The sequence below is a fragment of the Cottoperca gobio genome, chromosome 13 (assembly GCF_900634415.1).
Source record: "Cottoperca gobio chromosome 13, fCotGob3.1, whole genome shotgun sequence".
Taxonomy (NCBI): domain Eukaryota; kingdom Metazoa; phylum Chordata; class Actinopteri; order Perciformes; family Bovichtidae; genus Cottoperca; species Cottoperca gobio.
Window position 1 is genome coordinate 3336563 of NC_041367.1, and position 14306 is coordinate 3350868.

The window sequence follows — 14306 nt, forward strand, 5'->3', positions numbered from 1 at the left end:
TCTCATTCACCCAAATAGACACATACCCACACACATACAGACATTCACCTTGTTTTTGTCTCCAGGAGTACATTGGAGCGAAGCCTAATTGCTTGAGTGATATGATGGGTGCCTTTGCAAAGACTGGCCGGCCTGTCGGCAGTTTTGTCGACTCCCTGTTTCTCTTTTTCAAAGTCTCTCTGGTCTTTCCTTTGCTCTCGGATTTCTTCAGTTGAGCGGGTTTTTCCAACTTCAGAAAGATTTCCCTGAGTCCAAGGTTAACGCAAGGAAAATATGTGTGTGTTTACTATAGTGTGGTTGTTTTGTGCATGTGTGTCCTGCCAATGGGCCTTATTAAGCAGGGAAGGTGTTTGAGACCTTTGAGACCTTGCCTAAAGTAAACTCGCTGTCATTATTGCGTGTTAATGATGTTGCCCTTTGTAATCACTCTCTCTGTACGTGTGCGTTTGTGTGTGTTAGATGGGGAAAAGGCTGTTCTCAGGTTTGGAGGTGACCTTAATGGTCCTGTTCACATTGATGGCAGTGGCAGCCATCACTCTCTTAGTTCTGTTTTTGACTGGAGAACCTGGGCTCCTTAAAGATGGTAGGTGAACACACTTACACACAACAACAACACATTAGCTGTAAACCTTCACTACGCTCCCCCTGTATTTTGGAAGCTGTTGATGCTATCTAGCTCATTAAACGATCAATACAACATTTGGTTACATATTGTATGTAAACATCAGATATCTAACATATCTGCAGCCATAGTTAAAGAAAACAGGCGCGTAACATTGTATTGTTATTAATATGACCAAATGTCTAATGATAGCTGGTCCATCAATCTCCAAATGTTATTGTCAGGTTACATCGTCACCTCACTTCCTTCTCCACGTTCCTCTCAATTAGTGAGAGCTGTATGAATCTTAACCTACTCATCAGCTCGTCATGGTTAGATTGAGTTTTCCCTTTACGTTTCTGTTTCAAGTAAACATTTCATCTTTTGGCAGAAACTACTGAAGTGTTCGTTCCTCAATGTCCCAGCATCTCTCTGGCTGAAAGAGTCGACTGTTTCCCTGATGCTGGAGCCTCAAAGGTATGAGTCAGTAACGTTTCCAAAAATGCAAAGTAATGTTTACGGAGAAGGTTTTCCCAAGACCTTTAACTGAAAGAGTTTAAGAGTGTCGTTGATGATGCTTTCTGTTACCCTGGTTATAATGACTAATAGCACAATGATGATGATGATAAGGAGCATTGTTTATAGTGGCAGCAATGACAATAATAACAATGTGCATGCTGAATATGATGACAACATCGACTTCCCTACTCGAACAGCTGCCATGTGAGCAGCGTGGATGTTGCTGGAGCCCACTGGATGAGAGAAACGTTCCCTGGTGTTTCTTCCCAACCAACCATGGATACACAGTGGAGTCAGTGGAGCGACCGAGTCCTTACGGTAAACCTTTCCCCCCCTCTTTCTATCCTACTCATGTGGTCTCGGATTGATGATAATATTTGGTTTCTAATTTGAAGTGCTCCACACTCCTTCAATCTGTCCGTCTGTCTCTCTCAAATCGTTTTTTTTCCCTTTTCACTGGCTTTGCCTAAGGCATGCTTTTCTGTGAAATATGACATGGATGGCATATCAGAAAACATGATTGACTCTGCGGCATGCAGGTTTTTATATTTTCTGCTTGATTTCTCTGCCTTATGTGAACTCAGTTGTTATGTAAAAAGCAAGAAGAAACATTGGACGTTTTATATCAAGTCTGAATGACTCTATTTTCCGTCACATTGTTTGAAAAGCATAAGAACGAGTTTTAAAAGAAAAGAAAATTATGAAAAACAATAATTTCTCCGGCTTTGCCTGAGATAAGCTTAATGTTACTCAACAGGGACACATTAAAGCACTCCTTTAATAAGTGTAACTGTCTTTAAGTGTTTCTACATGCATTCTGTCATGATATCGCTCAAGGCTACGATGCAAATTACTCACATTTACCTCAGAAGCAACTGTGGACTCTGTAAGTTGAACATCCTGGTGAATGTATAACGTGGGAATACATCTGCGTTCGAATGGATTCCCATCCCAGTGATGAATTTTATGTGGAGTGCTCCAAACTGCTGCAGTTTGCTGTATTATTGCAGTTCACTCATCATTGCAATGAATAAATATTTGTCAAGTTATGATTAAATGTTGTAATTTCTTTATTTGAATGCACTTCTGTTGCCTGGATAACTAATGCAGTTGCTGCATAGCTTATCCAACAATTACTCTCCAGAGCTTGGATATCAGTGGGGCACATTGTGATCATTAAACAGACCATTCACATCGAAGGCCTCGTTAATATGAATACAGTATATCGGACATGTGTGCGTTAGTATTAAAGGAATAGTTCAACAAGTGTTGTCGTCAGTATGACGTTGCCAGGCAACTAACAATGCATAACCCGCTGTAACACCACAATGAGTCATGGTTTTCTTTACCTTCACAGAGAGTCGTCTTTGTGCTAAACTAAGCAAATCTGTTGCTGGAGTTAGCTTCATATTTACTATAATATATTTAATATAATTGCAACATTTGCAGACTTGTTTTGTGCTTTGACTAAACTAATGACTGCACTAGTTATTTTGGGGGATAAGGAGTTAAATGTGATATATTTCTTAAAATGAGTATTATAACCTTTGCCCTACTTTTATTATGTGATTTTAATTCTGCAGTTATGAATGCCCGACTGAAGAGATTGGCCTCGCCTTCTTTATTTGGTGCTGATATACAAGAGCTGTCATTTCACGCAGAAATGCAGTCAAACAATCGCCTCCGGTTTAAGGTACACACTGACACACAGCATCTCTGTTAAACACCTGTTTTCTTGCACACAAGTTCACACTCACATCCTCACACGCATACACATTTAGACGACAACAGGGGGACTGTGAGATAAATCTAGTCCAGTCAAATTAAGTTCACAAATATGTTATTTTTAATCAAAGCACGTTTAACACGAATGCTGTAAAGAACAAAAGAGTACAAAAATAGTGACGTACGCATCAAAGTACAAACATGACCGTGATGTATGAGGCCACGCTCATGTTGCCTATATGGTTGTTTTCTCACTTCTCTCACTCCTCAGATCTTTGATGCGCACAAGCAGAGGTTTGAAGTCCCTCATGAGCACATCAGCAGCCTCAACAGTGACCCTTCCAGCGCCATCAGTGACACGCTGGAGATGACACACAAACCTTTTGGCCTCACTGTGCGCAGGAAGCAGAACAAAAAAGTCCTGTGAGTGCTTAGTGCTTAGTGCTTAGTGTGTGTGTGTGTGTGTGTGTGTGTGTGTGTGTGTGTGCAATGTGTTGGACAGGGACAGGGTTGTTCCACTTGTACAATTTCACATTGTTTGCCATGTGAACAGTGAATGACATACAAAAGACAGCACACTAAATGTACTGAGTATATTCACTATAATAACACTACATTTACCCAAGGTTTACCCAAGTGCGTACTATACATGTACTATGTGTTATAATAAACTATATATAGCAGGGGCCAAGGACCCACAAACTGGTGTAGCATGGAGCAGGGACCCACTACTGTATATATTGTATAGAAGAGGCTTGAAGATGTCCGTGGGAGGGGGTCGTGAAGCGCAGTTGTTTCCTCCGCTCTGTCTCTGACTGTAGGTGTCTGTGTCGGGAGCAAAGTCCCACTCTTCGCGAAACACAGCGGAGGAGGGCATGTGAATGCGCATTTTTTTTACTGCAGGGGGTTCGCAAATTCTTCTTTTGTTGTTGAAGACCTATGATATATAGTGTTTATGTAAGGTATGTACTGTATGTGTGCACCTGCAGAAAGAGGATGGTTGAAACATGTAACGTAGCAGGAGATCTTTACGGTGAATATTATAAAGATTATACTACAGACTGTGTTCAGAGTAAATGTAATTCTGCAGTCAAAACACAATAAGTGCCGTAGTGCTCAAAAATATAATAATTCAAGCTGAGCTGCTGAATATTTGTCTCTCCACACTCACCTTACAGACTTGATCAAAAGTAAATAGATTAACATTGATTCTTTGCATCTGGTTTGTTGCGATTACGTTAGAGATCCCCAACAGTCATCTGTGCGCCACATCTCATGCATTATTTTACACATAATGACGTAACATGTTACATGTTACCCACACAAGTAATTATGTTCATGTGGAACAAATGTGTATAGCCTTGGGTGACATCGCAGTGATCAATTACCCCTTAGAGTTGTGTACACACACACACACACACACACACACACACATCCTACTAAACACCAAATGGCATTAAACCATTTTTATCGTTGATGCTATATAGAATATGGGGAAAATAGGACTTGTGAGGGCACATAAAACCTGTTTTTATTACAACTAGGACGTGATGGTTATAAATACCACATGACTGTACACACTAATGGTGTTCATCACAGTGTTTCTGTTGAGCTGATAGCAATTTATCGCACATGATACATTTCTCTGCAACATTTCTCTTTAATCGAGATGACTCAGACATGTAGTTTATGGGAAGGCGAAATCAATAACTTATCTTTTAAACATTTTAACTGAGACTTTGATATTGTCCAGTCATGATCCAACATGTAGCAGCGATGTATTGTCATTGCCTCACTTACTGGTGTATTGAGCAGCATTATCTTCCTCAACACTGCACACGACCTTTAACCGGAGGTGCTGAGATTGCTCTGGCGATTATGAGCTGTTCCGTATGGAAATTGCTCTAACGTTGTCTTCCTTTCATTACCGTGTCTTCACAGGGCCACATGTTATGTGAATGAGAAGAGCTTCCAAATGGGGAACATTACACTGGCACAGCCGTAGGAACTCACTTTACTCTTGAGGTCACTGCAAAGGTCTCTGCCAGTCGCAGAAATACAAAAACCCATGTTAACACATACGCCACCAAATTAAATAATTTAAATGTTCACTAACATTTAAATAGAAAACCAGAATGTATTGAAACAGGGCTGGTGATTGAGCCCCAGTTTCTAATGGTTGTATCTTATTAAACTAGTTTCTTTGTATTATTATGCTTTTACAAGGTTTTTTATTTGGCCTTGTTGGAATCGTAGGAACATAATTTGGTTATGTTTTTGTTCCTGCTTTGACAATTCTTTTTATCATTCTTTTATATAACTATTTAATAATGATTTCATAATCACTTGATTACCACATGGCCTCTAAAAAGTAGATGATAAGGTTTATATGTTCACTCTTGATACCATTCATCATCACATTTAAGTTTGAGAAATCCAAAGTTACACTGATAAATGGATGAGTGGGTGCATGCACGCAGCAATGATTCCCATAATCAAGCTGCTCTTTGACCTTTCTGGCTGGTGTGTGGGCATTCTGTTTTAGTAATACAATCGACTTCACTGAACAGAAGACACATGTAGGAGAACACCATCTTAATTACAATATGTTATTCCCATGGACTCGAAAAGTTTAATCAATATGTGTGAACACCAGAGAAGTAAGTCTCAAACTTGTGATGTCACCAGGTATAAAGTCTGGAGCTGCTCCATAGACAATGAATGGGAGAATGATTAGAGTGTTTGTTTTTCTATTTTATACTCAAATGAGCTTTTACTCTATTGTAATGTTCTCAGTTCTGAAACATAAAATGTCCCCAAACACTCAGAACAGTCCTCTGGTGTCATCTATAGCATCTCTCTCATTGTCTATGGAGCCATTCCAGACTTTATATTTGATGACATCACACATTCAGCTGCCTTTTTTGGATTTACTAATATTTTTAGACTATCTCAGACATGTATGCATTTTGAAAATTGGCATAATTCCCCTTTAACCTTGACTACTGAAACTATCATAATCATATCATTAAAAACTAATATAACTATATATATATATATATATATATATATATATATATATATATATATATATATAGATATATATATATGGGTTTCTGTTATCAATAACAAGGTATATATATATATATATATATATATATATATATATATATATATATTTACTGCTTTTACAACCTGTACTTGTATATATTTGTCTCTACATTACAGATGTTTAGAGCGAACTCTGTATTTCATCTCCTGGTGTATGTCTTGTTTTGAAGGCTGGAGACATGCTGCCCAGAGAGCTTATTAGAGCTCGATGGGATGGTCCGTCTTCCCCTTGTTTTTTGTCGTTCTACAACTCAACTCCTCCATATGTCTTGCTCCCACTCCCCCCCCCTCTCTCTTCTCACTGCATCTCACTCTCACTTTCTTTCGTATTTCTTTGTCTCTCACCTTTTCTTTTCTCACCCGCTCTCCCTCTCTTTTTGCCGCGTCCCTTTGCCCTTGTCTTCTCACTTCCCAATATTGACCCGATGCTTTTGTCTCCTGTTCTCTTCTTCTTCTTTTTTAAACACATTCAGGTTTGACACTTCAATGGGTCCGCTGGTGTTTGCAGATCAGTACTTACAGATATCTGCTAAGCTTCCATCCCATAATATTTATGGCCTGGGAGAGCATGTGCATAGACAGTATCGCCATGACACTAACTGGAAAACCTGGCCCATCTTTACGAGAGACGCTTTCCCTAATGGGGTGAGGAGCGATCACACACACACGCATTACTTCCAACGCACGCAAACACGCACACACACAACACACACACACACACACACACACACACACACACACACACACACACATATATGCATACATACATTTCATGTACATACATATGAAATGATATGTTAACCTTTTAATGTTGTTTTGGAACTGCTGACCAGAAGCTAAAAGTAGGTTAAAAGGAATAGGCATAAACGTGCTGTCGGTTGGCGGGTCCACAAACATTTCTCCACCCTTTGGCGCTCACAGTGTCCACCCGAGGAGGCTAAAATTAGTAGAGGTCAAGTGTGTTGATGTGATGGTGTGTGTGTGTGTGTGTGTGTGTGTGTGTGTGTTCATGCCAATTGGCAAAAAGGGGGTGTGGCAGGGAGAATGGCCTATAGCAAAAAAGGCACAACACTTCTTGTGGGAGGCTTCATTACACTCAGCAGAGAGAGTGTGTGAGAGTGTGTGTTTGTGTGTGAATCCATGCACATGAGGATGCATGTGCATGTGTGACATGTTGTGTGCTCAACAGCTTACACAAATCTACCTAGAATACAAAGTGTGTGTGTGTGTGTGTGTGTGTGTGTGTGTTTGTGTGTGTGCGTGTGTGTGTCTGTGTGTGTGTGTTATGTTTACGTGTGTTCCCAACATGTGTATTCTCCTTCCCAAAGGGCTTCTAATTGAATGCCTTGTAAGCTGATTAGGCAGTAAAGTCACCCCTCAGCTTCAATAAGTCTCCCCCGTGCCTCCTGTGCTTCACACCTCTTCCCTACATCCCCTCATCCCTCCTTCTCTTGTCTCCCCACAGGGAACACATAACCTCTATGGACACTATCCCTTCTTCCTGTGTCTGGAAGATGAGAGTGGAAAGTCATTTGGGGTCTTTCTCATGAACAGCAATGCTATGGGTGAAAATAAACACACACACACACACACACACACACACACACACACACACACACACACACACACACACAAGCCATGATAATGTCCTCAGGGAAGAACAGAGGAAACACCAACATGTGTTTTGTAAAGGCAGCTTTCTGTAAAAAGAATATCTCATATAATACACATACATGGGGAACCAACACATTACCAACGGAAAGCCATTTTGAAATGGTCCGAGAGCACATGAATCAGTCATGCTTCATCCCTCAACACAAATGGATGTACTGTTGCTTCAATCGGAAAATTGTGCTGACAAATCAAAGAGAATATTGCATGGCTCTTTTATTCTGTGAAGGAGATGACTGAAAGCGATGGGAATGCCCGCTGACATGTTTCTCGTGCTCATGTCTGTCATCTATTGATGTAAAAAGCACAATAATTTTTTTTCCACTCATGGATTGTCTGGACTGATGCACAGATGTGTGTTCATGTGTGACCCTAAAGTCTGCACAACAATAACAATTTGTAGTTAGTTATTTTCTGGCATTTTGAGGGCAATTGTGAAGCATTTCCATCTCTCGCATCTTGTTTTTCAGAGGTGACTTTGCAGCCCGCTCCTGCTGTGACCTACAGGACGATTGGAGGAGTCCTTGACTTCTACATTCTCTTCGGAGACACGCCAGAACAAGTGGTGCAGGAGTTCCTTGTGGTGAGGCACAAATACATATTTGGAATTAAAAAGCAAAGGAATATACTGGATATAAGAAGTATAAGGTTTTCTGGGGACGTCTGTAGCCAAAGTGGTTTGTGAGTTGTCTTGGCAGAGTAATTGCTATAACAATATGTCCAATTGTGGTGTTCAGCTCATTGGCAGGCCTGTCATTCCTCCCTACTGGTCGCTGGGTTTCCAGCTTTCTCGATGGGACTACGGCAGCCTGAGTGAGGTCAAGGAAACAGTGGAGAGGAACCGTGCCGCGGCCCTCCCATATGTAAGATTATGTCCGCTTGCTTTCCTTTCTTTATGTTTATTTGTTAGGCTGTCTATGTGCAGTGTGTCTCACGATCTGCTTGTCAATCTAAAATGGATTTCAAGGCTCTTGCTCATCTGTGGTTTCGTGTTCTTGTGATAGAAATGTGAAATAACAGTTTTTTACAAATTTAAAATAAATATATTATCATGGATTTAAAGCACTTTCACACTCAGCTCTATGCTGTCAATGTTATGCAGTTACATTCCTGTCGCGCTTTGTTTGCACTGTGTTTATCATCACAATTAAAATGAACGATTAAATCGTATCAGACTCGGTGCCGCAACTTCTCCGGTCCAGTCAAACGGCTTTGATGACGTGACAAAGAGAAATGGTTCAGCTGTTCCTGAGAAACTCTGTGACAAAATCAGAAGCATGAGATTATTATCAACCAACAGCAGTCTGGGAATTGAAAACATGCCATTGATTTCCTATTGAGGACAAAACAGAAGCAGGTCTTTCAATTTCACCTCAGATGTCAAATGTTGAGTGATACTTTAAGGAGGTTTCAGGATTCTTCTTTTCTCAAGACAAAAATATGCACTTCAACGACAAACTGCCTCAAGTCATGTTGTGACAATGCAGGATTCATGTAGCTGTATAGCTTTTCAGGGGGGGGGGGGGGGCTGGAATCAATACTTCACCTTGCACACCCCTTGTTACATTTGAACCACTCATGCACTACTGTGTGGTTCCAGAGGCAAGAGCCCAAACCACTACACTGTCTGTGGAGACATGATATGAAGATTGAAGCAGGCGTTGGGCAGACAGTCAGAGTGATAGGGATGGCCTTTATCTTAGACGGGGTAATCCAGCTTTCTGTCAAATGCTGGAGAGTCTACTGGGCTCTATAGGTTCAATCCCAGGACAACTATTTTTCAAGCATCACTGAATGTTAGCGCTGATCAAAGATCAATTGACCGAGTTCCTTTCATTATCTCATTCATCCTGATCTGAATGTTAAAACTACTCCAACACTTCTTCCCTTCTGAGACTCTTGATAAATACCAGTTCTGGTTGACATTTTCTTGGGAATCAGCGTCACTGCTTATCTTTGTATGGGCTGTTGCATAACCGTAAGAAGTCCCTTCCACACAGATGTTTGATGTACTTTCTCTTCCTTAATTACTAAGGTAAACTCCTAATCTGAATATTTATATGTCCCCTTAAAACACTTCAGCTGTATCACGAGTCAGACTGCACCAATCATGGACGCTGTTTGAACTCTGTCTTATTTAAGATCAAATGCAAACACATGTCTAACTTATCTCAATATTTCACTGTGATAATCTCTTATCTCTCTTTCATAAGCAAAGACATTAGGATGCAACCTCTTCCTCTCCTGCTGTACTCAGGGACATATTTGATAAGCATTAGATAGACCACAGAGGGCATTATCACATTCTCCCTAATATGTCTAGAGCTGATTACCATTAGAGGAAGGATCTGGCAGAGCCTTCCAAACCATCTGCTCTATCGATATGAAGTAGATTTTGGCAGACAACAGACAGACAGGGAGCATGCATAAAGTCCCATCCAGAGTGCTAACATTCCCATTGTCCTCCCAAGGTTTAGCAGCACATTAAGCAAGTTGTTAGCACGCACATCAGGTCTCGAAAAATCTAGCAAAGACAGGTCAGACAAGCTAGCAGTAAAAATGCTTTTTTTCTTTCCAGCGAGGTTCACAGTGCAAATGCTTAATAGGGTGTTTGTTAGCCAGGCTGAGATGGGAATACACTGTGTTAGGAGGATGCGTTCAAGTCCTATTAAAGATGCAGAATTTTGAGTGGAAGTGTTCAAGTTATGCACAGAAGTGGAGGCATGAGTGGGTAACTTAAAAAGGCATTACGAGTCGGTTTGAATTCATTACATCAATGCAAGATGCAAATATTATTTTAATACATGGGAGCCATGCCATCATTTTAGCATTTCTAATTAAGCTTTGAATATCTAATGACATCTAACCTATTTGAAGTAAAGTCATCAAGGTATTCATAGAACCATTCCTAAAAGATTATTTCAAAGCAAGACTAGGAAAAGTTTCTGTTGTAAATATTGTTTTTTTCTCATGAACTGTATATTAATAAGTATTGCATGTGCATGAGGCGCCCGTACACTAAGCCTGTTTTCTTCTTCTTCTACCCTGCAGGACATTCAGTACACTGACATCGACTACATGGAGGATAAGAAAGATTTCACTTATGACAAAGTCAAGTTCAGCGAGCTGCCTCAGTTCGCCGACTACCTTCACGAGAAGGGACAGAGATACATCCTCATCCTGGTAAGAAGCCATTGTGAGGGAAGCAATGTGTGTATTTGACACATCAATAGATAATGTTACTTTAAACATCCCTGTGCAACTACAAAACTACAATGCACCTTTTATTTCTGTGTTGTCTGTTTGAAAGCATTCTCACTCGTGCATTACACAAAATCGGCTGCTGTGAGGTCAGGTTGATAAACTCCCGCTGTAATAAAGCTTGATATATTATTCTTTCTTTAATTCATGAGCTTGCTGTCTAAACATCCATCTCAAATCATTGATTCCTGTCATGATCGTGATTTTTCTATATATTCTGTATTCTGAAGTGTTCACTCCCCCTTGTGTCATGGCTAGTTGTATTTCCGGTCTCTGTGTTTTCCCTACCCTTGTGATTGTTGGTTAGTTTCCTCCTGTGTATTTGCCTTTCTCTCCCAGCTGTGTCTCGTTCCCTCGTTTAGTGGCAGTGACAGATTCCATTAATGATCGACTTTCACAGTGAGAGTTCAAAAACCAAGTCTCTGACAGCTTTATGATGTGTGTTTTACTTGAGTCAGCAATACCTACCAGTGAAGATGGTAAAATGTTATTACATAGGAAGCTGGGCAAATGCTCCAAATTTGAAATAGCATTTTGTTTTATTTATATTCTTATGCGTGCATTCCTTTGCTCCCCAGGACCCTGCTGTAGCGACCAGTAAGAGGGTTGGGAACACTCCGTATGCCTCCTATGATCGTGGGACTGAGAAGAACGCCTGGGTGACTGATTCTGATGGGAAAACTCCTCTGATAGGAGAGGTGAGCTACATTTGGGTGCGAGCGAGAAGTGGAACCTGCATACAGATTAAACAATACACTTTGTGGCCCCTTGATTAGATACTTATCTCCACTCAAGCTAAGATTTCCCTCCTCCACATGATAATGAGTCTTTAACACCGAAGCTTCCACCCCAAGTTTGTCCAACGTCTGCATCTTAAACGACTCGTCACACTGATGTTTCGGGTCATCGCGTTGTGAAGAAGTCCTACACGGAGGCGTTAGGTGTAAAATGGGTGTTCATCATTATTCAATTAATTTCATTTCATTGTTATTGGTCCACGGGGGGGTTTGGAGAGGCACATGGAGAAGTGCAGAAACACAATATAGGAAAATAAAATAAAATAAATCCTTAAAAAGCAAGGATAAGCTGTAAATATCCAAAGACTAATATAACATATTAATTCAAAACAAGCTGGACACAATCAGGTAATAATGACAATGATCTGAGGATGATAGATTTTAAAACGTATGTATCTAAATGATATATGATCATACGTTCATATACCGTAAAGCAAAAGGACGAGACATCCAGACGTTTGAGAGGTTTCTGTTCCCCTTAGCGTTACACTCGGTGACAGACAGGATTGAAGTGACCTCAGGATGGCATTATTGTTCCCAGATGCAGCGAGTTTGGCATCTCAGGAACTCCCAAACTGTCGGGGGTTTTACTCACTACACCATATGGATTTTACTCTGACTAATCTGGCTAACAAAAGACATTCAGTCCCTAAGCAGCAGTCTTAAACTAGCTTGTGTTGAGACTTACTCTAAGATAATGTAAGTGTCTGAGCCATGATACAATACTACATAAGGATACATATGCATGTGTATATGTGTCTCCATCAAACCATAATTTCCCCAAATAGAAGTGTAAGCCGGTATGTTATTTTGTGATCCTTCTCCCCACAGAGCATGTGTTTAAAAGGCTCTCCCCTGCAGAGAGAGGTGGAGGTGGGGGGTGTAAGTCTGTCGCTCACATGCTTTTATAGTGTTGCTTTTGATTACGTACACGATTAAGCCCAGTCCCCTCGGCTAATCGCTTCTTCATGCTGTTTATAACAGGTCAAACGTATGCATTGATTTCGCATTAGTGTTTAATCTTAAAATGTTCTGCATCGACGCATCACAGATTAGGTGTGTGCGTGTGCATGTGTGTGTGTGGGAGAGACAGTGAGGGATGCAAAAGTAAGTCTGTGTGTGTCTATGTGTATCCATTTCTCTAAATGAGAAGCTATTCTTAGTTGTGTGTGCTCCATATCTGTGCACGCACATGTGGGATTATAATTGATTCTAGTTTATTTCCATATGAATATACAGTATGTGTCCTGGGTCTTTGCAAAGCGACCTCTGCCGTAGCTGTGTCAGTGATAAAGGAGACACAGAGGCAGGCTGGTATTTATTCTGCTTTTAAGACGGCTAATTGCTCGCAAAGATAAGGATAAAAGCTTTTTTTTTTTCTCCTCGTGGCCCAAATGTTTCTGCATGCGAGTAAAATCATAGCAGGACCTCAATCGCACAAGTGAACGTTCATGTTCAAAGCACAGAGGCAAAATGGATGGGAGTAAACAACGCAGCAGCAGAGAGAAAGTAGTCCATGTGGGTTTAAAGGTAGCAATGACAGACAGAAACATGGGCGGAGGAAAAAAGCAGGTGCAGGAATACAGAAAGTCACAAATAATAGATTAGAGAGTCATGTACAGGGAGACAGACCGGCTTTCTTTCTGAGCGCTCGAGTGACAGGGAGGTACACAGGAAGTCAGACACAGTGGGAGACAAGACACAAAAAGACAGATTATCAAGCAAGCACAAGAAAGGGACAGACTGTGGAAACTTTGGAGCAGAGGGACATAGAGACAGGTAGAAGAACAGATAGACAAGTAAAGGCAGAGATTGACAGGCAGCAAGCATAAAAACAGGCAAATAGACACAAAGATAGAGAGAGATATGAAGCTATAAATGGCAGCAGATCAGTTTGAAAGTGTTTAACGGGCTGTCAGCATTAGTAAGCAGTAAGCAAAATCTAGAGTTAAATACAACGAAGAAATGACTGGAAAAAGGAAAGATGGCAACTGTGAGGGACTATCAATAAGCTCTGACCTTGGAGTTCTGACCATCTGCCAAAAACATCGTCCTATAAATCTATGTGTGCGTGTGTGTGTGTCGGCACGTGAGCGTACATAAGCATGATTCATATCTTTGCTACAAAATGGGCTGTAAAGTTATTGGCAGAGGAAGTAAAGGTAAAAGATAGCTGGCGTCGAGCAACCTTGAGATTTAATATCTACTGTGCTCTACAGAGGGGTTCACACACACAAACACACACACACACACACACACACACACACACACACACACACACAGAATCTCAGCCTTTTTCCTGGTGGATTAATCATTTTTCCCAATACATGTCATTAAGAACGACTTCTAACACACAGTCACGTCTAGAGATTTCTATTGCATTATCGATTTCTCCTCTCCTCTGTTCTCTTCCTCAACTCGTATGTCTCTCTTTCCCCTTCCTCCTCCTCCTCCTCCGTCTCTCTCTCTCATCAATCCCACCCTCCTTCCATTCTTCATCTCTCCTCTGTTCTCTTTTCTTTGTCGCTTCCACATCTCTCAGCTGTAACACGGACAGTGGAGCTCTCTACGCCCACACCTACGATCATGCACCATCATGTGCTTCACATGTAGGTATTGCG

The 14306-nt window shown here is 40.9% G+C and overlaps 1 protein-coding gene across 1 annotated transcript in view; it reads left to right on the forward strand.

Moving 5' to 3' along the window:
• The window catches only part of si (sucrase-isomaltase), a 59012-nt gene that overhangs the window by 9757 nt on the left and 34949 nt on the right, over window positions 1-14306 (forward strand). Inside the window, 11 exon segments of the mRNA XM_029446109.1 lie at window positions 460-583; window positions 993-1078; window positions 1318-1438; window positions 2704-2813; window positions 3117-3268; window positions 6430-6601; window positions 7422-7521; window positions 8098-8210; window positions 8365-8490; window positions 10679-10810; window positions 11467-11586. Of these exon segments, the coding sequence (XP_029301969.1) occupies window positions 460-583; window positions 993-1078; window positions 1318-1438; window positions 2704-2813; window positions 3117-3268; window positions 6430-6601; window positions 7422-7521; window positions 8098-8210; window positions 8365-8490; window positions 10679-10810; window positions 11467-11586 (1356 nt within the window).